We start from the raw sequence: 27,950 nt of genomic DNA on the forward strand, positions 1-27,950 counted from the left end.
AAGAAGAAGAATGGGAAGTGTTGAGTTGAGCTGTCAGCTCCACTGAAATCACGCATATGGGAGCACTTCGGTTTCCCAGTGAACCCTCCGCGTCGTCCATTAATTTCAATGGACACCTGGTTGGGCATTAACCCGCATATACCATGGTCATTTACAAAATAAATAAATATAATGTCAATTATTAATAAGTTAATGTTGTTTTTTTTACAGTTTAAATCATAAGTTTTTCACAAGAAGTGGCTGAGCGGACTATTTAACATCTCCTGTCCGCAGGCGTTGCAGCAGCAGTTACTAATCAGCGGAGGGGAAGAGAGATGATTGCTTAACATTACGTGATACAAAGCATCATTTCAGTAGGCCAGTGCCCTTATTACCCTGTGTGTGTCTAGAGGATCATGCGAAATTTCCAGTTCACAGATTTCCTACATCGTTTTTATTGCAAGAAACATTATCCACCAGTCACTCTAATCATTTAATGTGTAGAGGATCATCTTCTAAATTGTCCTGTTCCTCCGGTGTAACCTTGTGTCGCATCTCCTTCTTCTTTCCATGTTCTCTTCGCTCTTTCTCTTCTGCTGCATCCAAAGCAAAATTATGAAATTCACTAAATAGGTTAAAATTAACTATAAAATAACTAATTTTTTGTCAACTCTATTCCCATTGTGATAAATAAACTGAATAGCATATGTTCTGTTGCCACGGTTACCAAAGCGTTTGAGCCAGCGCAATCATTTAGAACTGTCATCAGGCAATTAAACCGGAAGTTATGGGTGTCCATCATCACTTTTTAATGTACACCCCTCAGTCAGTCAGATTCGAGGATTCACCCAGACCATGGTTTAAGTAAGGGTTAATGCCCAACGGGGTGAAAGTGTGTTTTTTCTTTTCCTATACAAACAAAATGAATGAATGGTATGAAAACCCAAATGCATTTGTTTTATGTTTTATTCTATTTATTTTTTTAACTTTTTAAAACAGGAGATGGTTTTAGTTTTGCAGTTTCTGTTCAAAATAAATGAAAAAAGCTAGTCTTATACATGTCTGGCTTTTTGTTGTACCGAACCGTGACCCCCATACCGAGGTACGTACCGAACCGTGACTTGTGTGTACTGTTACACCTCTAATAAGCAGTAGTAGTGAGTCTTCTGATGAGAGTTTTAACTCTGAACACTGCGCCATACCTTTCATACGTAAAACCAAGACCAAGAAATCTGACCTGCCAAAATTCCTCTCCTCTCCACTTAGCACTCGTGCAGATAAAGAGGTGGTTCAATCTGTATTACCTAAAAAGATTAAAAAGATGAAAACCCTGGAAGTAGAAGATGATGACTTAAACCCATCTGATGTGGTTGATGCAAGGACGCTTGGTCGAGTTTTCTCCCAAGTAAAGCCCACAACCTGATCCAACTCCCACATCACTTCTAAGAACATTTTATGAATTCTTTGAGGAACACATTTTAAATATTGTAAATTACTCTCTTCAGACGGGTGTTTTCTCCACTGCCTTAAAACCGGCAGTGGAGAAACCCCTTCTTAGGAAGAGTAATTTAGACCCCAAGATTTTTTAATAATTACGACCCTTACCATTTTTAGAGAAAAAGAATTGTTTTTAATCAGGTAAACTATTCCTTTATTAGAAACAATATTTTAGAGAAATTTCAGTCTGGTTTTAGGATGTACCACAGCACCGAGACAGCCCTTTTAAAGATTTTAAATGGCATCAGGTGTCACATGGACCCACAAAAGCTCACAGTCCTGGTCTTACTGGATCTTAGTGCTGCCTTTGATACAGTAGATCATCACATTTTATTAAACAGACTCAGAAACCTGGTTGGTATCTCTGGTACTGTTTTTAAATGGTTCAACTCTTATCTCACAGATCGACATTTCTTTGTAAGTTTGGATACATGTTTTTAAGTGTGGTGTCCCTAAGGGTAAATTTTTGATTACTGGTCGTGAGCAGCAAAAAATACGAGAATATCATGGACGACCCAGTTGTTACGTGCCTCTTTAAAGCTTGCATAAGAGACCATAACACTGATGAGTTCACAGGTGTCAGCCAACCTTTCAACATCCACCTGTAGGAAAAGAAGGAGCCAGAGACACACACAAACAAACCTTCTGCTTTTGACACGTAACATCTATATTAAACTAATCATTTTGCGTTCAATATTAAGCTATTCAAATAATACATAGGTTCAAATTTCAAACATGTGCAACACTAGGGTGGCTGTGCAACTGCCATAAACATGTATACCTTAACTTTAAACATAGCTAAATGTAGAAGGGACAGGGAATCACCAAAACAGTATGGCCTCAGTAGTTGGCTGATGGGAGCGAGCTACACTGTTAGCTTCTCTTCTGCTAATTTTGCAGCATGCATCTGGGACTGAATATGCTCTCGGCCAAAAACTGTCCAGTTAGAAGAATTATCTTGGTAGAAACACAAAAAAAGATTAGAAGACATTTAATCTTTTACAGTGCGGGATTAGAAGATGCTTCTGTCGCAAAAGAACCAGTTTTGAATCACCTGCAGCATCGCATTTTCCTCAAAATACTCCTTTTTTTCTTTTTTTTTTAACAAAACAAGCAGTGTGTGTTGAGTTGACTTTATTCAGCAGTGACTGAGTTTTCTCCTCAGATTCCTACATTTAGATTTAACCTCAACAAGAGGAGCTCCACATCTGCTTCATGCTCTGTTTAAACAATCAACAGGTCGTGAACATCTCAGCAGTACGGGCCGGGTCTGTTAAAGTCTTTCCAAAGCCATATTCTGTCCATGTTTTCATTGATTATGGTGGCGACTATCTTGGAGAAAGCACAGCGACTGTACGGTGGAAAGCTATGGAAGAAGTCCCAGCTTGGAGGGTCATACAGAGGGATTCCTGCATGCTTCATGCAAAAACCCAAATACACATCTTCAATGTAGAAAGCTCTAACGTGTCTGGATGCCTCCACCAGCTTTTTTGGGAGGTCTAAAGATAAAACGTAGCCCAGACCCAGAGCATAGGGTGGGTACTGTGATTCAGCATAAAGCTCCTCAGGTATGTACCACATAGAGTCTTGGTTTCTCAGGACTAGACTTGTACGTGCTACAAGTCCAGTCATGTAGTTTGTCTCTGGAGCCTCTAGGAGCATCTTGATGAGGTTTGGGACATTCAGAAACATGTCTGAGTCGATCTTCATGGCGTAAGATGCGCTGGAGCAGTAAGAGTCCAGCCACTCCAGCATCACCATGGTCTTGATGGTCAGGTTCTTGTAGCAGTCCAGGAAGTCGCTCTGGATCAGGTCTCGGTGCTCTTTGCTCTCCTGCAGCAGCTGCTCTCGCAGCAGCTCGGCCCCGTCTCCGGTCTGCAGCCCCAGCAGGAAGAACAGCCTCAGCTCTTTGCCCAGGACCGAGCTCTGGCCTCCCCAGGTGCTGCGGATCACGTCTCTGTGCTTCCGGTTGTGGGGGGCCACAGGGACCATGAGGACCAAGAAGGGCTTCTCCTGCTCACATCTCTGAGGCTCATTCATGAGGAAGTTGTACTTGTAGGGGTATTCCACTAAGTATGGTCTAAGAGATAGGTCGGCCTCCTGTGTTGATGTCATGTTCTGACTCTCAGCAGCAGTGTTGGGCTCAGATGTAGATCTAGGATCAGTCCTGTTGTCTGCAGTAACATTTAATCCATGATTTCTGACTGATTTGATCCATTTATGGTCCCACTCAGGCACTACTTCATTTATGTCAATTATGTCATTTATGTCCATGTGGAAAAACAGGAAATATGCTCCAAACACCAGAAAAACCACGAAGTAGAATCGATGGGAACGAACACACAATCTCCTGAAGTTCATAATTTTCTCCCTGAGACGACACAATTTATTTAAAGGAAAGAAATATTTCAAGTTATTATTAAAGTATTTAGTCTTATTTTAGGTTCATATGTCTTCAGGTTTTAGTTAGTGACAACTTCTCTCCTTATATGACAGAAAAAAGGAGAAAATGAATCCTCACATACCTTTTTCAGCCCTCATCCCTCGCTGTCAGACAATAAAAAACTCACTCTGGTGCGAGTCTTCCATGTCTACACCTGTGTTTACTCCACCCTTCAGTTTATTGTCCTTAGGAAAATCAGAAATCTTTCCAGAGAAATAAAACCTCTTCCTTATACACTCTCAATGTTAAGAATAATTTTACCTATTATACATAACAGCCACTAAAGGTTTGAATTAACCTTAATCACAGAAAGTGGCACCTCTCTGAATTTAAAACCATTTAACTAATTTGTAAATTTGGTTTGTCCTGTTGTCTATCTGCTGAGCTGTGGCAGCGGACCAGAATACAAAGTTTCATTCAGTATATTCAAAGTTTCATTCAATATATTCAGGGTTTATTCAACATATTCAAAGATTATTTCCTAAAAGGCATACCATTATATTTATGTATATGAAGTTAGTATTTTGGCCAGCTTTCATTTCGTTTATTCTATTTCTTGTTTCCCAGCTCCTGTTGGTGCTCCTTATTTTAAATTAGTTAAATATTACTCATATTGTTTGTTACATGACCTGATTATCATTTAAGTGCCAAGGTTAAGGTGTAACTATCATACATTTTATATTATGTGCTGAATGATTTTATTGGGAGAAGTTCCATGGATGTAACGTGACCTCAGGTTTATGATGCTTTTTTATTGAAGCTGTTGACAGATGTAATAACAATAATATAATTTGACTAAATACTCATTTGCCCAGACATCTCTGCAGTTCGATCAGGTTTTATCTCAGGTCTGGTCAACAGTAAATACAGATAACTTCTTTTTCATTTTGTTTGTTCAAGGCTGTAAATATTGATATTAAAAAATATATATTTCGTAATTTTTTAGTATTAGTATTTTAACTGTAGCTTGTAAATCTTTGTAAATAATACCTTCTTTTCACTATTTTGTATATACTTGTGTTTTTGGCACTGAAAAGGAGAATCTCTCCAATCTCGTACAGCGTATAGTGACAAAAAAGGCCGCCATTCTATTCTATTCTATTCTATTCTATTCTATTCTATTCTATTCTATTCTATTCTATTCTATTCTATTCTGTAAGAACTGCAGGTTTTGCTACCTTTAAGCCTAATTTCTCAACCCCAATTTTCTTTATTTTAAAATGTAGTAATATGTCACCTCTCTCTGACACAGTGGTATGTTGTGGTACATATCAAGGATGTATGTGTTCACCTGTACTTACAATGCCACTATAATCTGTAACATGTTCTTGTCAACTGTTACAAATATACACTGTGTGCACAATTATTAGGCAAGCGGGCATTTTGATCCTGTCTTCATTTGTATGTATATTTTCCAATTCCAAGCAGCATAAATTTGAGTGCTTATTGCATTTGAGCATATCTGTCATGGTTTGCCTGTCTTTTATTTTGTGAATCATGTTTTATGTTTTCTCCGTGTGGTTGGTCATGTCTGTCTGTGTCATTAGCTCTGTTTCCTGTTTTATTTTCTTAAGTTCTGGGTTTCTTGTCTGTTTCCTTGTGTGTCCCTTGATTGTTCATTGGTTTCACCTGCTGTGATTGCCCTGATCTATTTCACCTGTGTCTTGTCAGTCCTGAGCCCTCTTGTGTATATGTAGCCCTGCCTTTCCCTTTGTTCCTTGTCGCGTCGTTTAATGTCTTCATGCCATGTTTCCATGTTCGTAGTTCCTTGTTCCCACGTCTTATTCCATGTTTTCATGCCATGTTGATGATTTCTTTTGATCTTTGGATTTACCTGCCTCACGCAGTGCCTTTTGTTAATTTTTAAATACCTTTTGTTTGAATTCCCTGCCTGCCTCATCCTATAGTCCTGCACTTGGGTCCTTACCTCAATGTTTCCAACTTGACAATATCAGATCATGTGTATTTGCATAATGACGGAGGGTGTGGCCTAAAGAGATCAACACCCCCATATCAAGGTGTGCATAATTATTAGGCAGATTCTTTTCCTCAGGCAAAATGGGCTGAAAAAGTGATTTAACTGACCCTGAAAAGTCAAAGATTGTAAAACCTCTTTCAGAAGGATGCAGCATGCTTGAAATTGGAAAGATATTGGATCGTGATCACAGAACTATCAAATATTTTGTTGCAGAAGGTCAACAGGGTCGAAAGAACGTGTTGAGAAAAAAAAGGCACAAATGAACTGCCAAAGATTTACCAAAAATCAAGTGTGAAGCTACTAGGAACCGATTGTCCTCCAGTGCTGGCGTATTCCAGAAATGTAACCTACCTGAAGTACCCAGAAGTACAAGGTGTTCAGGGCTCAGAGACATGGTCGAAGTAAGGAAGGCTGAAATTCGATCACGACTGAACAAGACAAGCAAGTTAATATGTCAAGACAGGGCCAAGACATACCAGAAGACTGATTTTTTGACTGATTTTGATGGACAGATGAAATGAGAGTGACTCTTGACGGACCAGATGGATGGGAACGTGGCTGGATCAGCATTAGTGGAAGTGGGGTTCTGGTATGGGAGCTAGTTAAACCTTTTTGGGTTAAATAAGGACTTAAAATCAACTCCCAGAACTACTGCCAGTTTTTAGATGACACTTTCTTCAAGGAGTGGTACAGAAAAAAGCCTGAATCTTTCAAGAATTGATTGTTGTTTCTGGAAAAGTTGGAAATGTTTATTTGTAATTTTTCAGTTATTTGTACATTATTTTCACTTAAACAGATGAAAATAAACAAATGAGATGGGAAAACATCTGTTTTTCATTTAGTTGCCAAATATCAGGTGTAGCATAGAGCCCAAATGCAGCACAAAAGAGCATGGAATGATTGATAATAATCGATCTTCTGAATCTCAAATGGACCAGTCAATCTGGGTGCCAGCGTCTTGGAGTCAACCCTAAGCAGGAGGTCTTTTGGCTTTTTGGCCAACCTTGTAGGTGGGAGCCTTCATGCGTCTGCAATTAGCAGTCAACGTGTAGCAGTTTCCAGACCGGGCCCAAGTGCAGCGACACTGGCGAATGAAGGCCTGGACAGAGGGGCAGGAGACATCCTTCTCCAGGGCAGAAAGCAGAGGAGGCTGGTACCTATAGGCGCACTGGAAGGGCAGGAGGCCAGTGGAAGAGCTGGACAGGGTATATTCTACCCATAACAACTGCTGCGACCAGGATGAAGGGTGGTTGGAGACAAAGCGCTTTTACAGTCAGACACATCCACTGCTCACACAAGCACACACACACATTCACACACTAGTGCCAGTTGCACTCGGAGCAACTGGGGGTTCAGTGTCTTGCTCAAGGTCTTGTTCTTCTTCTCAACAAAGAAAAACCCTGCACCAGCAGAGGATGAGGACAGGCGGATGATACCGGCTGCCAGGCAGTCACTGATGTATGCCTCCATGGCCTCCCTTTCAGGTGCAGACACAGGGGCAGTACAGATGACTACTGCCAGGTATCACGTCAATGGCCATGTCATGGGGCGGTTGAGAGGCAGGGAGGTGGCCTTAGCCTTGCTGAAGACCTCTCGGAAGTCGTGGTACTCTGATGGGACCCTGGAGAGAGGAGATGGGATGGTGCTGTGCATGGGATGAGAAGATTGAGGTTTCTTCAGGCAGACTCTATGCAGGCGGAGCTCCACCCCAGGATGGACCCTGTAGCCCAGTCGATGTGGGGGTTGTGACGACAGACCCAGGGGTACCCCAGAATGAGCAGAATACAGGGTGACCTCAAGATTTGGAAGCTGATGGTCTCATGGTGGTTCCCGGAGAGAAGCATCCGTACAGGTCTCGTCTGATGGGTGACAGTTCCCAAGTAGGTGACCATCCAGGGCACTGGCAGGGACAGGCCAAGGCAGTCGAACTCTGTCAATGTCGAGCTGCTGAGCAAGTTCATTGCCAATGAAGGAGATATCTGCCCCAGAGTCAATAAATGTAGCTAGGGCATGTGAACTCTCTGCGGCCAAAGGAGCTCTGATGCCTTTGGAGGGGCGAGGCAGGGTTGGAAAGCGTCAATCAACTCATCCTCGCTACCTATGGAGGTAGGTTATTCCATTGATGAGAATGATTAACATTGAGCTTCAACATCAAGCCTCAACAGTGACACAAACAGCTGCTCAACAGCTGGCTGAAAATCTGGGAAAGCTTCTAACGGAGTCTATCTGCAACATGGAATCACTCAGTGTGATGACACTGGCAACACAGTTGGACCCCAGGTTTAAAACAATTGGCTTTGTTAGTCCACTAAAAGCAACTGAAGCTGTCGAGAGACTGAAGTCAGAGTGTGGTGCTGAAATGAGGAGCCATGCACCTGACCCAGCAGAAGAAGAGCCTAGCTCTTCACATGGATTCAGAACCCAGTTCAGGTACAAAAACACACTTCTTTGTGTTTATTTGTATATTTCTGTGGCACTTTGTCATGTGATAATAACCTAACGATTAACAAAGACTTATTTCTAAAATATCTGTTAGGGCACAATCTCTGGAAACCTCTTGATATGGAGGTTGAGGAGAACAAGAAGACCTCTAACACTATAGCCAATTCCATAATTGAGGTCCAACGCTACCTGGCTGAAAGCAACACACCCAGAACACAAGACCCGTTACAATATTGGAAAAATAACCAGAAAACATATCCACACCTTTATCAACTCGCACCAAAATTTTAATGCTCACCATCTTCATCTGTACCCTGTGAAAGAGTTTTTTCTCAGGCAGGGAAACTGGGTTCTAAGAGGAGAAATCGCCTTGGAGCAAAGACACTTCAAAACTTTTCCTCCTCAATAAAAATGCATAAACAAATCCATTTTTAGTCTTTCATTTCGTATGATTTAACACTTAAGTTAACAAAATTCCATACCCAACTTAAAAATTCTAACTCTTCTCATGAACAACTTCACTCAGAAAACAAACTGAGCAAATGAAATTATACAATGATGAGATCACATTTTAAGTAAAGGACTGGTGATTAAATATTTCACAGGTTGATGTTTTCCATCTTATTTTGATTTTGTTTACCTGCAATGATTTTATAACCATTGAGTGACCTATTGAGTGACATAGTTTGTGTCAATACACTCCTTGAAGTATCGTCATCCCACCACTAGCAGGCAGGTGACAGATCCAAAACAGAGTTGGCAACAGGTGATCAGTCCATAAAAAAGTGCTGGAGAGTCCCACATGGGAGGCGAAGAACAATCTGGCAAAGTGTAAATGCAGGGTTGATTACAGATGGGGAACGGCAGTGAGCACAGGTGGACTGAGTTGGCTTTATGAGGAGGGAGTGGCTGGCAGACAGATTGAGGTGGAGTTGGGGTGAATGGAAAAATACAGAGAGGCCAAAGAGCAGCAGAAGTGTGACACCAAGTTACCACAATGTAGCGCCTGAATTCAGTGTTAACACCATAAGTGAGTTTAAGGTTTCATCTTTATGCTTGGCAGCTTTGGGGAAGTCCTGAAAACAGTAGCTACACCAGAGCATAGATGTTTCTCCGGACGCTTTGTTTTGGTTGCTGCCCTGTCCAGGTGAATATTGGTACACAAATCAAATGATTTATACCCTTTAAGTCAGACAAAACAACTGAGCCACCCATCCACACCCTCCCATCCATTATATATCTCATGGAAAATAATTCAGTTTTTGTGTTTTTTTGTTTTGTTTTGTTTGTTTGTTTGTTTTTTTAGAGAAATAAGAAATAATGAAATACTTACAAATCATTATACTGAAATTTGAATGGGTAAAATCCTGTGTGTATATTTTTGCCACAAAAGTGTCCTAAACACAGACAAAGTCAGAATCAGAAAAACAGTACACACAGTACAACATACAACAATTATTCATGCATTTTTTAAAATAATAATAATAATAATATCGAATAAAAAACAATTGAACCTCCCAAATCTCCTTTCCAGCTCCACCAGCATTTTGTACAACTATAGTCAGAACAGTCCCTAGTTGCACAAGCATTTCCTAGATTTTCCTCCATTTTGTATGTACTTTGTACATATTTTTATATTTCTATTAATCTTGTAAAATCATATCTATTACATGCAGTAGTTTACGATGCAGCAAACACACTATAACACAAGTAAAAGAGTTAAAAGAGAAAACAAACAATTCAAGATGCACATAAAACCTTGTTGAACACACATGATTGTGACACACTGTGTCATGACACCTTGCAATTTATTGATCCATACAAATGCTGTGTTGAAGGTTATTCAGCAGATGTCTGAATATTTAATTGTCTCCATTGAAACACAGAATCGTTTCAACACTTACATCAGATTTATTCAGTAGCTCAGAAAACAGAGATTCAGAATAGTTACATTTCCTTTTTGATTCCATATGATGCACTGAACATCTGATCCTGTTCCCTTTTCCACTTCTGTTGTTCCCTTTCATCTAAATGGGTCTCCTGAAGTAACGCTATGGAGCAATTCAATCTGTTTAACTGGGGGGGAAAAACAATCTTTCTCTTTATAAGGTGCTTTACTCCGTTTGCATTATAAGTAACTTTATTTAACATATTCTTCCTGTTTTGTTCTTGAGTTTTCCCAGTTTGTCTCTCAACATCTCTGGTTTATGATTCTTTAATGTTTCACATCAGATCACATTACTCAGATAAAACAAACGGTTAAGTTTGTTTTATCTTCTGACAATCTCACACACTGTAAACCTTTAAAAACATGTTGTTTTAAAGCGGCAGCATGAAAACAACCATCAACCAGTATCTTTTAATAAAACAAAAACCTGGATCATTTACTGTGCGTTGTCATCTGATGCAGCAACAATAAATACAACAACAGGAGTGACCCGATTTTCTACGGTGTGTGTGGAGGTGGAATCAAGTCATGAATGAAAACCTGAAGTGCAGCTACACACTGACACCATGGGGACGTTTTGTGAACTGCAACTAAATAATGTGACAGAACTAACTCAGTGTTTGGGCTTCACTCTGTTCTTTCCGCATGTGAAATAATACATAGGTAAGAAAATGGATCTGGTACTGTCTTGGTTTTTCTTTTTGCTCAATTTTAGGAAGATGAATATTTTTTGTAAAACATCATCATTTGTGTAACTTTTGTGACAATGTGAAATTACTCCAATAATCCCTTTACCTGCCTCCTAATGGCATCATTATGATTATTTATTCATTTTTTTGTCAACAGCTGTTGGACCCATTGACATCCAATGTCCAATGACATGTGTCAATTAGCCCGAGTGATCCAGGTGGGCACAAAACTACAAACACACTCGTTATTATTGGCTCAGGTGAGGACTAGCCTGCAGGCCACAGCTAACGGCCAGCGGCCTTTAATGACTGTTAATTGTGCACTGCTGTGTAACTGTGTCAGGTGTGGACTCCAGGAAGAATAGTGATGGCTTTAGCCAAAGCTAATGGTTAGATACAAAAGTCATTTATTGCACCTGAATAACCTAGAAACTCCCTCTGGAGACAGAAACCAGATGAAACCGTAGTTTGCGTTCTATAATTTTATTCCAGCATCCATTTAAAGTTTGTTTTTTTCAGATGAAACCATCAGAAAAATTGGGCATTGCTTTAGTCAAACAGTCGGAGGAATATCAATGACAAAAGAAAAAGGGACAAAATAATATGTTATCATATGTTTTAAGGGATAAATTGCCAAATGCCAAGTGTGAACATCACGCATGTTAGCCTCCTGATGCTAGGATTTAGCTACAGGACTATTGTTCCTTTTGAGCCCTTTAACTCTGCAACTGTGGCGTAAACATTCCTCTTGTGTGTCAATGTTCAGGTGAAGTTTCCCTGCAGGATTAGAGCGAATGCCGCTGCCTTTGAGGTTATTTTTATGTTGGGTGTAGGTGGAGGTGGAGGTGTAGGTGTAGGTGGAGGTGGAGGTGGAGGTGGAGTGGGTCGATTTGCAAAGCACCACCTCTTTGTTGTAGCGCAGAGCGTCCAGGTAGTAATTGTCTTTATGAGTCAGATGTCGTTTGTGCTTGTTTGAACAGGTTTGTGAATCCCTGAACACCTTAAAGAAAAGTATTTGTGAGTGGAAAGTGAAAGTTGCACAGCTGTCTATTAAACTGAGCGGTGGTTTGTTTTCTTGATGCTCTTCTTTCTGCTAAAGCAGACGATGTCTTGTAGTGCTCAGTACACGTCACCAGAGGTGACCAACAAAAACTGTCTGAAATTGTCTGAAAATACAGAGGTCATACAGATCCAAATAAATAACAATAATAGAGCTTAAAATACTATAATACCAAATATAGCAATAGATAAACAAGACAAATAAGCCTAAAATATAGACTATTACTATTACTAAAAAAATATCGGGTTTAAAATACAATGCATAAAAATATAAAGTAAAGAAAACACAATAAATTAAAAATATAGAAACATTATAAAATGTAATAATGAATGAGGTATTGACAATGTTACAAAACATCCAGTATAGGAATAAGTCCAATGAAAATATATTTTGAGAAAAACTCTAGAGCACTTTGTGCCACAAATACAGAAAACATTTGAGAAAAACAAACTAATAAAAGATAAATGGACAGAAGACATAAGAAAAGAAAGAAAATATATTAATATAAAATCGAGAGAATATTAAAACAAAGCAAAATAGATTTTACTAAAATATATTATCTATTTAAAAATGTATTTACTGCAACTACAAAAACAAAATAATAAAAAGAAAAACAACAGAAATCTGCAAACTAAAATAGCACAAAATACTACAAAATTAGACACGAATGACTGAAAATAAAGCATTTATTACACACAAAATAAATATATTTTTATTATGTTAGGTTTATGGATATTGTGCACATACAATAATCAGTGTCAAAAACATGAACAGATGAAAATACAAAACAACATCCAACACAGACCCACAGAACGTACAAAGACACAACGCTACACACATCACACAACACCATTATAGCTCGTCTGAGCTCGTCTAGTGAAGATAAATACACAAACACACAAATTAACCTGTAAAAACAGTAACTATATAATAGTTTTTAGTATTTCCTGTGTCCTGTGCTTTTTTTTTTATTATTTCGTAAAGTTCTTCCTTTGTGTTTTTTGCTGTGTTAGATTGTTTGACTGGTTTCACTTCTTTCCTCTGCTGGTTTCTCGTAGTTCCTCATGTGCCCAAGTTCTCTCTTTTTGTTTGTTTGTTTGTTTGTTTTTGGTTTGTGTTGTTGGATTACTCTAAAGTGCAGCTGCAGCCTTTTGTTATCTCGTTGTGATCTTGTTTTGTGACACTATAGCCTATAAACGCCGCTTAGCATATTTCAACAAAGTCTTTTGACAAGAATGAAAAACGTGTATTTTAGAGAATATACTAATACACACGGTGAGTGTTATGGTAAAAAGGTGACTCTATCTGATGGGGCTACACTCAGCTGGCAGTGCTTTGGAGTTTTTGGCACCAAAAAATACAACAAGACGTTGACAGTGGCAGTGTTTCCTGTTCTGGTAAATGATTTGAGGACCATGAAACTGGATATTTCCTTGTGCTTTGTTAGCATGAAACAGTAATAAAAAAGTTGCAGAGTGGCCTCTGCAGACTAGCTGCCATTTGCTTCACGTTCGGCTCATGTTTAACATGAGTGTATTTTCTCAGAGGAGCATCTAACAGTCGTGTGCTTTTCGGAGCAAAGTCTAAACAAACAGAGGCTAAAAGGTGGAAGCTGCAGATCACTTCCTGTTTCCTTTCGGTCAATGACAGTTTGTCCACTGTCAGGATGATAGCAAAGGACACCTCATCTATTATTTTTATTCACCACAAGTGCAATAACAAACCCTGCAAAAACGTAGCTCTGTCCTGACCTTTTGTAATTTACATCATAGTTTTTTTTGTCATTGAAGTAGTTAATAATGTGATCCACCGCCTTATATCAAGGAGTCATTCACAAGATTAAAGTGCAAGTGTTGAATATCTGCCTTTTGTTCTAAGTGGTAACTGCAGGACCTGTTTGGGAAAAAAAAGAAAAGAAAAGAAACTGCATTTCTGGTGCAACTCGACCTGCCACCAAGGAGCATGGACGAGGAAAAGAAGCTGTGGAGAGGCTGATAAGGTTCACACCTGCTGCCATTTGCCCAACTTTTACCAGAGTTTGGTTTCACTGTGATGTGGTGTATGATAAAAAAAAAAACAAAAAACATAAATCAGTCACACACACATGCTTCCTCTCATTTTCTGTGAAGAAATATTCAATGTCCCACAATATATGTTCAGAAATCGATGTGTGACATTTAAAAAGAGGACTTGTTTCGGTCACACCTCCGGCGTAACCCGACACACATTATCCTGATCCACGCATCAGATGTTGCTCTCTGGTAACTCCACACCTGCATTGTTGCCTCTTGAAATAACCTGCCAGGCTGAAAACACTGTTTACACAGTCACACGGCCTCCGCCTCTCACTGTCAGGGCTGAATGCAGGAGCACGCCGCCCGACAACAAACAGCCGCTGACAATCGCGTCATTACAGAAAGAGGCAGATCAAGTGTGTGTTTAACTAAAGCTAAAGTGAAGTGTGATTGTTTCACACAATTCAAAGAGGGAGTGAAAAAAGAAAGCACAATAAAACTGAATGAGGTCAACTTTGCAATTGTATTATTACATATTAATACCTTGTGTAATTATTGCTCAGTGCATTTACACTGCAGGCCAAAAGTTTGGAGGCCTTTCTTAAAAATCAGCATGAGCTATATGTGTTCTGGGATGTATTCAGTGCATGATCAGACTTCGCTTTTATTGATATGAACCATTTTCCTCAAGTTATTGCTGAATAAATGTCAGCAAAGAAAAGAAGAAGGGCTTAGTTTTAGGGTCGAGAAGACTTGCAACACAGTTTGCATTATTCACTTTAACTATTTGTCTTTTGAGAGTCTGTGTTTAAATGTCTCTTGTGGAACGAATGTCTCGTATATGTCATGCTGTTGTTAAACCCAGAGGAGGTAACTGTGAAGAAAGCAAGAAAACCTCAAATGCCTCAACATTATATTAAAATGTTTTCTGATAAGTTACTCTTTATTTTATAATCATGTTTATTTTGATGCAAATACACCAATGAAACTATGGTCTTTTATGCACAAATTTGACCTTGCTTCCAAATGTTTGGCCTGTATTGTACATATACACATCACATGCCAATCAAGTGCTTCCTGGCCAGTATGTTTCCATGTGTCTGGCCTGATGCTGCATGACCACTTAACAGGTTCCCCATTGGCTCTTATGTATATGTATACGTGTATGTGCTGGTTGTTTTAATTTAAAATATACTGTATATTATTTACCTTCAACAACACGTCAGTTCGTCCCATCCTCCACTTTATTTAATAAAACTTCCACCTCAGACCTGTTGAAGTTCCTCTCCTTCGCTCTAGTCATGGTGAAAACCCGATCATGCAGAGTGGGGAATCGGCGATGCAAGCCCAATTTCAATGAATTTGCATATTTACACTGCGGCGCGAAGAGGAGGAGTTTGACACTTCTACATTTGAATGAGATATAGAAAGGGAAAGTACTTCCATGCAAAGTAAAGAAACATTGATTTTAAATCAGAACAATCCCAACATCCTCAAAACTGTACCTGGGAATTTGTGAAATTCATATGTCATATTAAACTAGAAAAGTTAACAAGAATAAATAAACGTGTAATGACACTTCACTACCAGGACATGGCAGACAAAAGTGTCTCCTTATGAGGACAACAGATCTAAATGAATAAGAAGCTGCAACAAACCTAAAACCTAATGTCCCCATATGAGGACACCAGGTCTCAGAAGGTTAAATTTGCCTTGAATCAATGTGGTGGGACTTTTGGATCTCAACGTGCCTTCTTCGTGTTTAATGGCATCATGCGTGTCTCTCCTGAAGGCGTTTTTTGCATTTTGAAGGATGTGCCAATGTTTTCCTACTTTATCCTTTAATGTTTCGGGTTTCAGTGGTAAATGTAGCGCAGTAAATAAGGTTCAGCTAATAGGTTCAGAGCTTTTGTCATTTCCAGGCAATTAAGTCTCAGTGCTTTTTAAATCTGCCCTCACAAAATCTTTGGTTGATTAGACATTTTTTCATGTTATCCCACAAATTGAAATTTCTTTAAATACACATTAACATACTTTAGTTAGAAATAAATGGAGGCAGAAGACTGAGGCCAAAATGGTTTGGCTCTAAGTGGTACATACCTGAGGTGTCTAAACCAGTGTTGCCGAGCTCCAGCGAGAGCAGCTGCTGCAGGAGAGCAAAGAGCACCGAGACCTGATCCAGAGCGACTTCCTGGACTGCTACAAGAACCTGACCATCAAGACCATGGTGATGCTGGAGTGGCTGGACTCTTACTGCTCCAGCACCACTTACGCCATGAAGATCGACTCAGACATGTTTCTGAATGTCCCAAACCTCATCAAGATGCTCCTAGAGGCTCCAAAGACAAACACTTGTCCGGATTTGTGGAACATCAAGGTAGAGTGTGTAGAGATAAAAACTCTAAGTGGTACATACCTGAGGAGCTTTACTCTGAACCAGTGTTGCCACATTACGCTCTGGGTCTGGGCTACGTTTTATCTTTAGACCTCCCAAAAAAGCTGGTGGAGGCATCCAGACACGTTAGAGCTCTCTACATTGAAGACGTGTATCTGGGTTTGTGCATGAAGCATGCAGGGATCCCTCTGACTGACCCTCCAAGCTATGACTACATCCACTTTATACCGAGGTCGTACAGTCGCTGTGCTTTCTCCCAGATAGTCGCCACTTTTTTTGCAAACAAGAGCCAGTTATTTCCATAACCACCAGAGGAGCTGCTGGCTCTGGGCACAATGGGACGAGCCGAAATACGACCATCCTGGAGGGGTTGAGGAGGAGACCCAGGGGCTGCAAGGCTGGGGCTAAGCTAAAAGTTAAGCTAGCTGAGAATCGGAGGCGCTACAAACCATCAGCGACTGCTGGTGTAACCCAGGACACATCTCAGTAAAGTCAGCCTTGTGCTGCCGGGACCTGGAGCTGCTAGCTGTTAGCATGCGGCCATGTTATCCGCCAAGAGAGTTCAGTCACGTGATCACTGCCTGTGTTTACATCCCTCCGAGAGCAGACACAGCAAAAGCCTGTGAGAAGATCCACTCACTTCACAGCAAAGCTACAGACACAGCAGCCGGAGGCATTTATCATCATTTCTGGGGACTTCAATCATGCTACTGTGGACTCTACTTTGGCTGTTTTTAACCAGGTGGTAGACTGTCCTACAATCAACAACAGGACAATTGATCTGCTGTATGGTAATGTGAGGGAAGCATGCAGAGCCCCACCCCTCCCCGCACTAGGGAGGTCAGATCACAATCTGGTTCACCTGCAGCCACTGTTCACCCCCCAGGTCAAAAAGCAGCCGGTAACAACTCGCTCCGTCAGGAGAAGGTCCACTGAGATGGAAAGATCCCTCAGAGACTGTTATAACACCAGGGTCTGGTTGATCAACAAGCACAAGGAGGACACAGAGGTGATGTCCTCTAGGACAGAGAGTGTCCACCCTCTGGAAGACATCCTGCATCGTTCCAGTTCCGAAGAAGAACCGGCCCAGCGAACTGAATGGCTTCCGACCGATGGCACTCACTTCACATTTGATGAAGACGTTGGAGTGGCTCTTCCTCAGCCTCCTCAGAGTCCAGGTGCAACACGTCCAGCACAGCCTGCACATAGCAGTCCAGCCATCCTCTACCTGCTGCACCGAGTCCACCCCCCGTCTGGACGAGGGAAGTGGCACAGTGAGGCTTCTGTTTTTGGACTTCTCCAGTGCCTTTTTAGCCCCCTACTCTTCAGGACAAACTGAACAGGATGGGAGTGGACGCCTACCTGGTAGACTGGATCATCAACCACCTCACCAACAGGCCACAGTACGTCAGGCTGAAGGACACCACGTCTGACACTGTGGTCAGCAGCATAGGATGGACACTGGCCAGTACAACTGGACTCTGTGGTGACGGTGGCAGAAATGAGGACATTGGACAAACTGCTGGACATTGTGGACAATACCAGCCACCCTCTGCACAACGTCATCAGCAACCAGAGGAACCTGTTCAGTGAGAGACTGCTCCCTCCTAAGTGCAGGTCTAATAGACTCAGGAACTCCTTTGTTCCCCATGACATCCGGCTCTACAACTCCTCACTCAGGGGGGAGGAGGACGTGGCCACAGAGGACAGAAGGGAAGGAGTGGTAGTCACCCACCCACTGTGCACTATTTACTTATTTCATTTGTTTATTGTACATCGTTTACTTCTCTTATTTCTTCTTTTGTACATAGCTTCTGCAAATACAATTTCCCAAAGCTGCTCTTGTTCAGGTTAAATCTAAATGTAGGAATCTGAGGAGAAAACTCTGCTGAATCAAGTCAACTCAACACACACTAGTTGTTTTGTTTGTTTAGTTGTTTTTTTGTAAATAGAGGATTTTGAGAAAAATATGAAGCTGCAGGTCTTTGTTTCCTTCACAGAAATCTAGCCCCTAGGGTCATTATGGCTCTCAAACTCCTGCACCACGATAAGGTGACGGTTCAAGAAGAAGCGAGGAAACAATAAGATAAAACAATAAGCATCATCTCTGAACTGGAAGTGGGTTTTAATATGTGTACATAGGGATTATTTCACTGTATATTAAGTCACCAGTATGTAACAAAAAACGAAAAACAAAAAAATATTTATTTTAATGCAAAACAAGAATTGGAAACATTGAAATCCCAACATCCTCTTGGGATTATTTAAACTTTCACGTCATATCAAACTAGAAAAGTTAATAAGAATAAATGAACAGGTGTAATGACCAGTACACGGCAGACAAAAGTGTCTCCTTATGAGGAGAAAACAAGCAGGTAAATAAACATTTGCCCATGAAAATGAGGTCCTACAATTTCATTAGAAGAGGAAATAAATATTTTATTGCAGCCTCATGGGCCGCAGTGTGCATTTGCAATTATTTGCATGTTATTATGTCACACAGCCGTTCGGTAATTTAGCTTTCTGTGTTTTTTTCTCGAGACTGGTTAAACTGTACATGTCAGTCTTCACCTAAGGAGCTGAATGGGTTTGGTTTTTTAAACGTAAAAATATTGTGGCTCGTGGCTCTTAGAGCCTTCAGCTATCAGGTTCCTCTTCCACTCAACCAGCCATAAAACCATAAAACTTATAGTTGGACTGAACCATCCCTTAGTTTTGCTGCTATAGGCCTACAGGCTGCTGGGGGACATGTCCTCTACTCTCTTCTCTGGCACCAAGTTCCTGTCTACGGAAGCCTTAAGCGGACACGTGTTCACACACTATTCTTTATGCTTTCCCGTCATAACCGTTTAATTCAAAATCTTATTTAGTTAGTCATCTCGGGAAAACAATTAAAAATAATAACCTAATGTAACAGGTAAGGTGAGTCGTTTGTTTTGTGCTCTAATGTTTGCTAGAAAACCATTAAGTTTCTGGAGATCGTTAGAAAACAAAGCTTTGTTTTCCTGAGATAACAAGATAAATAACGTGAGATCTCAGGTTATCACAGGTTATCATGTACAATTGCATGACCGCTCAGGGCTTCCGTATCTGTCCTCTACTCTCTTATAACTTCCTGTCTGTTACTAACCAATGTGTCTCCGTCTTTTCTGGAAGTTTCAGGACATTTTTTGTAAATCGTCTTGAGACAATTTGTATTATTATTGATGAATAAATTGAAATTTAATTGAAAACACTCCAGAGCCTGATACAGAGTTTAAAGTGTCCACCGCCCACAGCTGTTCCAAACAATAATAATAATAAAGCACAACACAAGTGATTCAGAACAAGACAGTTTGGATGAAACATCTTCATGAGAATTTTTTCATTTACTTATTTGTTTTAATTTTTTCATTCACAGAACACATTTCAGAATGCAACTATTCACTTTTAATCTTTTGTTCAGGTGTAAGTTTTTATGTACATAGTCATTTATCAACCACAGAAGTTACAGTGAAAAGATAATAAGGATAAGAGGCAACGGTTTAGCTGCACAAACTTTATGTGAACTTTACCTGTGGAGAGTGAAGCTTATGTCTGTGTTTAAACAAGCGGCACAAGACAATGATTCTGTTTAATCACTGATGACCCTCCGGTTCTTGAATCCCAGCCTTAGATAAATACTTACCAAAGGGATTACATGTCCTAAACAAAACAGACATTGTTGACTTATCAAGGTGGTGACACGTTAGCATTGTTTAATCGGAAGTTAAAATAATTACATTTAAAGTTAATTTAAAATTGAGGGTTGAGAAAATAGGCTCAAAAGTAGCAAAACCTGCAGCTCTTCTAATGTCCGTTAGAGGCTGGCTGGAAAGGTGAGTCTACGTCCATGTTAAAATGCCCAAATTAACAGCAGAAATAAACATGTTCACATCCTTTAACAAAAAAAAAAAAAGTAATGTAATGTAAAAAAAAAAAAAAAGAATGATTTGGTCTATAAAATGAATTTCTCCATCTATGACAACTGTACGAGGGGTTTTAAAGAACTCACCTGTTTAAATCACATCAAGGCTTAAAGGTATGTATAATTAAGGGCATAGCTGCTAAGCCTGGTGGGAGACAATCACCAATCAGCCACAACATTATGACCACTGACAATTCAGTGACCTAGTTTCTAGTTTATATATCCAACGTATGGGAAATTACCTTGTTGCTGTAACGCAGGATTATGTAGAAATATATACAAAAAACAGTAAAAGATAATAGAATTTCTAAGGCAGCAAACATGGACTGTGAGTGCAACACAGACGCAAAAAAGCAGCAGATTATTGTGCAAAAAGAAGCTGTAAAAATGACAAAACAGGTGTCAAAGTCAAGGCTCAGGTGTGAGTTATTGTAGGAAGGACACTCCTTGATGGCAGCAGGATGCAGTTAAAAAAAACAAAACAAACAAAAAAAAAAAACATGAAGAACAGCACATGGTGTTGACCTGGCCTCTAAATTCACTAGATCCCAAACCGATCAACTGTCTGTGGGATGATCCTCAGAGGCCCCTCCCCTCAATCTATTTTGAATTTATTTGCTTTTCCAAAAATGGGACAAAATGTAAATTACATTTACAGACATAGACTTAGACAGATCCTTTTTTTACTGCTATTACTCCCTAAAGAAACCACAGTAAAGTACAGGCCACTCGAGTAGGTGGTTTACCTGGGACCACTCCACAAAGTCCGCTGTCAGTGTCCTGTCCTCCACCTCCTGTCCATCTCTGATCAGAGGTGGCAGGACCCAGAGCTGTAGCAGAAGTCAGAGGTGTAAAGTTTTAACAGGAAAGGAGACAGAACAGTTCCCGTTCTCTGATTTGCATCACCTGTCCCTTTACCAGGAAGGTATCCAAGGATAGAAAGAGACAAACAGAGACAAACAACAACAAAAATGCCTCAGTGCATTTACATGCAGAGCTTAATCGAGCTATGCTCAAAATTCGACTTTCTGACTACAGTCCTTGTCCCAGTTTACATGCAGCGCAAGAAAATCCAATAACTGTTCTCCTCCTCCACACTAGGTGGCGATACGTGTCTTTCAGCGGGTTAATACCACGTTAATACGGCCCGATTTCCGCGTGACCTATTAAGTGATATATTAAACAACATGCGGCAGACCGGCATTTAAACAACAACCAGACGGATAATTTTTTTCACATGCATGTAAACGCACTGAGTGTACTGTGATAACCTGTGATCCACCCAAGGGATTTTTGGCCGCACACAACAGTTCCGTCCTTCTTCAAAGACACCCATGGTTTCATATAAGTCACAGAGTCTGAGTCTGTGATGAACCTGAAATTACAGACACATGTTGGCTAGACGGCAAGACTCTGTAGTTGATTGGAGTTTGATGGCATCCCAGAGCAATCAGGTTAAAGCGTACACAGCTAGCTAACCCTTCACAGGACTGGTTATGTATAACTATAATACTAACATTATGTATTTATTCATATTTAAGCAGAATGGAACGTGCGACACGTAGCGCACGAAATTTAAATAGTCTACAAACACTGCTGCGGATCATAGATACGAATATGCAGTTCTTTAAAAACAGAGGGGGTCGAGACAAAGAAGCAGAGAGAAGGAGAGATGATGAGAGGGAGAGAGGTGGTTTAGCGTTTTATGCACTGAGCCAGATGTTAATGGTAATCATTTCAGGAGAGAGGGCTCAGTTATCCACAGGACATTAACACACTGACCTACCGTAGCCTACGTTTCTCTGTTTTTAAATATTTAGAACAGAAGATACAGGTTCGATATTCAAATTAATTCATTCACACTTGAAAAAGACGAATAGACCTAGTTTATGTCGTCTTGTCTGGAAAAGTGTGACGTGCGACCTGCGATTCCGTAGAACTATAGTTGTAGGCTACAATTTGCACACGTCAAACATGACGTTGTACCAAAGTGTCTGCAATAGTTTGACCGCTAAAATCACACCAACCTGTTTCTTACCGATAACTTAACACAGAGTTTTTGAATACTTCCCCCTGTCTTTCAACATCAAACCAGGACAATGAACAAAATGTATATATATATATATATATGTCACATGATAATTGTGACTTGTCTGCAAACACTCAACAGAAAGTGGCAACTGTGCATGGAAGTTGGTGCAGTGGTACCCTGCACCAACTTCCATCCACAGTTGCCGCCTTTCGCCCACCGACGGCTGGGACAGGCTCCAGTAACGCCCACAACCCTAGTGAGGATTAAACTTTAGTAGGATGAGATGAGATGAGATGAGATGAGATGAGATGAGATGAGATGAGATGAGATGAGATGACATGAGATGACATGAGATGACATGAGATGAGATGACAGCTGCGCCGCTTGGCACTTTTAGGATACCAATATAATATGAGTAATAATTAACTTATTAAAAATAAGGAGCTCCAACAGGAGCTGAAAAACAAGTAACAGAGTAAAAGAAATTAACGCTGACAAAAATACTAACTTTAAATAAATTAAATAATAATATATAAAATATAAAAATAATACAATTTCCCTTGTGGAACATTAAAGTCTGTCTACGTCTAAAGATCCAATGAAAACATTTTAGATAAAAAGCAAAGAGTCTAAATAAAAACTCAAATTAGAAATAAAATAATTGAAGGTCATTAACATATGTTAAACGGTTTTAAATTCAGACATGTGCCACTTTCTGTGATTAATTAATGAATTCAAACCTTTAGTGGCTGTTATTTATAAAATGTTAAATTGTTCTTTGCATAAAGGTCTGACACAGAAATAACAGTGCATAAAATATACTCTGTGTAATGAAGGGGGTTTATTTCTAATGCTAATTAACAAATGAGAGTTGTCAAGGATGTGTGTGTTAAACGTGGACACAAAGAGGCAGCTCTTCTTTGTGTGCATCAGCCCTCGGGAGGATTTCTGGTTTTCCTCAGAACAACAAACGGAGGGGTGGAGCAAACACAGGTGTGGCTCTGCAGGTAAGAAAAGAGAACCACAGCGCTGTGGTTACTTGATCTCACAGGGAGCAGAGACATCAGGGTCCATGGTCAACATGGACAGGGAAGACTCACACCTGAGTCTCCGCCATGAATTTTTCATTGTCCGACAGCGAGGGAGACAACATGCTTCAAAGTGACTTGTTATGGGCTGAAAAAGGTATGTGAGGATTCATTTTCTCCTTTTTTATATCAAATAAGGAAGCAGAGAAGCTGTCGTTAACTAAAACCTGAAGACATGTGATCCTAAAATAAGACTAAATAATTTGAGATATTTCTTTCCTTTAAATAAATTGTGTCGTCTCAGGGAGAAAATGATGAACTTCAGGAGATTGTGTGTTTGTTCCCATCGATCCTCCTTCGTGGTTTTTCTGGTGTTTGGAGCATGTTTCCTGTTTTACCACATGGACTTAAATGAAGTAGTGCCTGAGTGGGACCTTAAATGGACCAAAACTGTAAGAAATCATGGATTAAATGTTACTGCAGACAACAGGACTGATCCTAGATCTACATCTGAGCCCAACACTACTGCTGAGAGTCAGAACATGACATCAACACAGGAGGCCGACCCCTCTACACCACAGCAGACTGCACATCCTTCAGTGGTGGATCAGAACCCAGCTGTTCCTGATGTATCTCTTAAACCATACTTAGTGGAATACCCCTACAAGTACAACTTCCTCATGAACGAGCCTCAGAGATGTGAGCAGGAGAAGCCCTTCTTGGTCCTCATGGTCCCTGTGGCCCCCCACAACCGGAAGCACAGAGACGTGATCCGCAGCACCTGGGGAGGCCAGAGCTCGGTCCTGGGCAAAGAGCTGAGGCTGTTCTTCCTGCTGGGGCTGCAGACCGGAGACGGGGCCGAGCTGCTGCGAGAGCAGCTGCTGCAGGAGAGCAAAGAGCACCAAGACCTGATCCAGAGCGACTTCCTGGACTGCTACAAGAACCTGACCATCAAGACCATGGTGATGCTGGAGTGGCTGGACTCTTACTGCTCCAGCGCATCTTACGCCATGAAGATCGACTCAGACATGTTTCTGAATGTCCCAAACCTCATCAAGATGCTCCTAGAGGCTCCAAAGACAAACTACTTGTCCGGATTTGTGGAACGTCAAGGTGGGGTGCGTAGAGATAAATACTCTAAGTGGTACATACCTGAGGAGCTTTACTCTGAACCAGTGTTACCACATTATGCTCTGGGTCTGGGCTACGTTTTATCTTTAGACCTCCCAAAAAAGCTGGTGGAGGCATCCAGACACGTTAGAGCTCTCTACATTGAAGATGTGTATTTGGGTTTGTGCATGAAGCATGCAGGGATCCCTCTGACTGACCCTCCAAGTGGGAACTACTTCCACTTTTTTCCGAAGCCGTACAGCCGCTGTGATTTCTCCCAGATAGTCGCCACCACAATCAATGAAAACATGGACAGAATATGGCTTTGGAACGACTTTAACAGACCCGGCCCGTACTGCTGAGACGTTCACGACCTGTTGATTGTTGTAAATAAGTGTTAAACAGTGCATGAAGCAGATGTGGAGCTCCTGTTGTTCAGGTTAAATCTAAATGTAGGAATCTGAGGAGAAAACTCAAAAAGTTCAACGTGTTTTACATATATATACTAATACTATATATACTTTATAGTATATATAAGTACAAAGCTGAGTGTTTAAATCTTTTACGCAGCACTTCATGTTTATTTGAAAGGAAACATTTGAGGTTTAGACTCCGTCATAGTGTCTCAACCCTGAATTTTACAAACTTCACAAACTTCAAGCACATAAGAGGCACAGTTTGTCTCTGAGTCACTATTGGGCTCCTCTCTTAAAAAGACAAGCAGCCACTGAAGGCGAGTGGGAACACGTTTGGACATTCAGGAAAACCCAGGATGGTGGTTTCCACCCTCAGAGCAAATAGTTTGTCACTGTTTTTGTTTGAAAAGAGTCAGAACTGTGAGGAGTGTGCAGGTTTGAGCTGCAGTGACCAGGTGTTTCTACCTAGAACTGTAATATCCTCTTTTTTTGCACAGCTATTTGCAATGTTCATGAAGGAAAACTAAAATTCATACAGTATATCGAGGGTTTGGAGCCAGAAGGGCGTAAGTGGCATTTTGGGCGAATATGAGTTCCATACATCAAAATAAAGGTCTTGATGAGCTCTATCCAATGGTGCCAAAAAGACCTATCTGAGATCAAATTGCATTGAATAAACCAACAAAACAATATAGACCTAACACAAAAGTGTCAGTAATGTTTGGTCAGAGTTGGTTTTGAATGTATTTCATCACAAGTGTGATCATGATAAGACATAATCATGCCTTGAAAGCCTTCCCTTGTTAGCCTAGACTAACATGGCTAACATTAATCCCGTTGTTTTGGTCTGATCTTGCAATGGGAGTATTCCTCACACATACAGTCCCCTCTAAAGGTATTGGAAGGGCGTAAGTCCTTAGTTACGCCCTTCTGACTCTGAAAAATGTAGGGTGTAGGATGTAGGACCACATGTTAATTCAGAGCCAGAAGGGCGTAAGTGTAGTTGGTGCCCTTAAACTGCATTCAAAATAGCTGACACAATTGCAGACATGGAACTGTCTGAGGCAGAAAAGATTTTGATTAATATTATAAAACATACTAGTGAATCCTATATTGAAGAAGTTAAGTCAGAGTTGGTTTTGAATGTATTTCATCACAAGTGTGATCATGATAAGACATAATCATGCCTTGAAAGCCTTCCCTTGTTAGCCTAGACTAACATGGCTAACATTAATCCCGTTGTTTTGGTCTGATCTTGCAATGGGAGTATTCCTCACACATACAGTCCCCTCTAAAGGTATTGGAACAGCAAGGCAAGGCCTTTGCAAAAGGCAAAAGCAAAGCAAGGCCCTTGCTTTTGGTTTTCACTGAAGACAATTTGGGTTCAAGATCAAAAGAAGAGTATGAGACGAGTTCAGAATGTCAGCTTTTTGTCAGCCTGTTCCAGGTTTCAACCCAGGCCAAAAAATAGACTTTGCAGAGTTATTTGATGTTTGAACAGTCAACCTGACGAGAAACACCTGTCAGTCACATGTCCCATTACTTTTGCTCACCTAAAACTGCTGTGGTGTAATACAAATGGTGATAAAAGCCGATATACTGAACTTTTCTCTCACACTCATATTTTGATCTTAAACCCAAATGTCTTCAGTGAACAACAAGGGAATTTGCCTGTTCCAATACTTTTGGGGGGAACCGTACGCACAGTTCTACAATGCTTTGACAGTGAGTGGAACTAAACAGACTAGTGAACAGAAAAGCAAATAAGACGTGACATTATTCTTTGGATGAGGTCAATGAAAAGAAAAGTGAAATGAGTAAAAAGTATATAGTATAGTATTGTACTGTATAACTCATGATTTGCCAATCAGAAGTGGGTTTAGCAAGTTCATTGACTTTTATTGCTGTCTGTACCGTTCAGCAGATGTCCAGAATAAAAAATTGAAATTAGAAAAAAAAGAATGTTAAAGTTAAAAGAAAATTAATTACTTATTCAAGTGTTAATTATTCAATTGATTCCCCTTTTTACCAATTATTGTCTGCATTGTTCAGCAGATACGCCCAATATACCCATAGAAGACTTGAAATGTTTGGTGCCAAAAAGGCATATTTGACGTTTTTGCCATATTTTTTGGATTTTAAAATGTTTTAGAACATGTTCATTGTGTTAATATGCTATCAGTTTATTCCTTAAATACTCATTCATATAAAAAAGTTTGTGGTTGCAATGTTGTGGTTCAAGGTTAATAAATACAGTTGATTGAAGTGTGGTCAAAATCTTGTTTTGTCTCTCCTGTAAAATTTGTCAAATGCCACTTACGCCCCTCTGGCTCCAAACCCTCGATATATATATATATATAAATATTTAATGCTAAGACATTTACAGAAATCCTGTTAGGGATTACACATGACACATGCTTTTAGTTTCAGATAAAAGTATGATATTAAAGAATCTTTCTGCCAGACAAACTGAGAACGGGTCTTCCATTCCTCTGATGTGTGGTGCATCTCTGTGTCATTGCACCACTGTTTTCCTCTCATGAGCACTGAGGACTATTGTTCACAAGGTTAAGGGGTTAATTTTGGTATTATTTAATTTGCATTTCTTTTCCATCACACCACAGATATGATTCAATGTGCTGCTTCAACACTGTGACACAGCGTAATTGTATACAGGGTGCATAACTTAGAAAAGATATTTTTCTATTGTTATGAAGTGTGTGGACGCTCACGGGGGTAATTTATATATTAATAAAGATTGCCCTGTAAACTTGTGTTTGGTGTCTTTAACCTAAACTTGAACTGATCCTTTGGCTGATGTTCAGATTCAGATTCACGCAGGTCACTGTTTGTGTAAGGGTAAAGCTATGAGCAAACACATTTCGTCCCCGTGGCTTTTTCAGACATGAATGAATGGTGGTGGGGAGATTAGTTGTTTTTTTTTTGTTTTCTTTTGCTGAGAACAGTTGGCC

The 27,950-nt window shown here is 40.2% G+C and overlaps 2 protein-coding genes across 3 annotated transcripts; one reads left to right on the top strand and one right to left on the bottom strand.

Moving 5' to 3' along the window:
• Positions 1 to 2,727: 2,727 nt before the first annotated feature.
• On the bottom strand, positions 2,728 to 3,591 carry LOC125005430 (beta-1,3-galactosyltransferase 2-like). Its single transcript, XM_047580782.1, has one exon. The coding sequence runs from the start codon at positions 3,589 to 3,591 to the stop codon at positions 2,728 to 2,730; it is 864 nt and encodes a 287-aa protein (XP_047436738.1).
• A 19,856-nt stretch (positions 3,592 to 23,447) lies between these two features.
• LOC125004980 (beta-1,3-galactosyltransferase 1-like) lies at positions 23,448 to 27,748 on the top strand. 2 transcript variants are annotated; one of them, XR_007112402.1, is made up of 3 exons: positions 23,448 to 23,609; positions 23,757 to 25,873; positions 26,276 to 27,748. XR_007112402.1 is itself a non-coding variant. In XM_047579843.1 (2 exons), exon 2 carries the CDS (start codon positions 23,764 to 23,766, stop codon positions 24,922 to 24,924), a length of 1,161 nt encoding a protein of 386 aa, XP_047435799.1. In that variant the 5' UTR covers positions 23,448 to 23,609; positions 23,757 to 23,763; the 3' UTR covers positions 24,925 to 27,748. The 2 variants fall into 2 exon arrangements, 1 of the variants encoding a protein (XP_047435799.1); XM_047579843.1 differs by having other exon boundaries at positions 23,757 to 27,748.
• The last annotated feature ends 202 nt before the right edge of the window (positions 27,749 to 27,950 follow it).

The sequence above is a fragment of the Mugil cephalus genome, chromosome 3, assembly GCF_022458985.1.
Source record: "Mugil cephalus isolate CIBA_MC_2020 chromosome 3, CIBA_Mcephalus_1.1, whole genome shotgun sequence".
NCBI classification, from domain to species: domain Eukaryota; kingdom Metazoa; phylum Chordata; class Actinopteri; order Mugiliformes; family Mugilidae; genus Mugil; species Mugil cephalus.

Coding starts and splice junctions, on each gene's coding strand:
- LOC125004980 (XM_047579843.1), top strand. CDS start 23,764: ATGATGAACTTCAGGAGATTGTGTGTTTGTTCCCATCGATCCTCCTTC.
- LOC125005430 (XM_047580782.1), bottom strand. CDS start 3,591: ATGACATCAACACAGGAGGCCGACCTATCTCTTAGACCATACTTAGTG.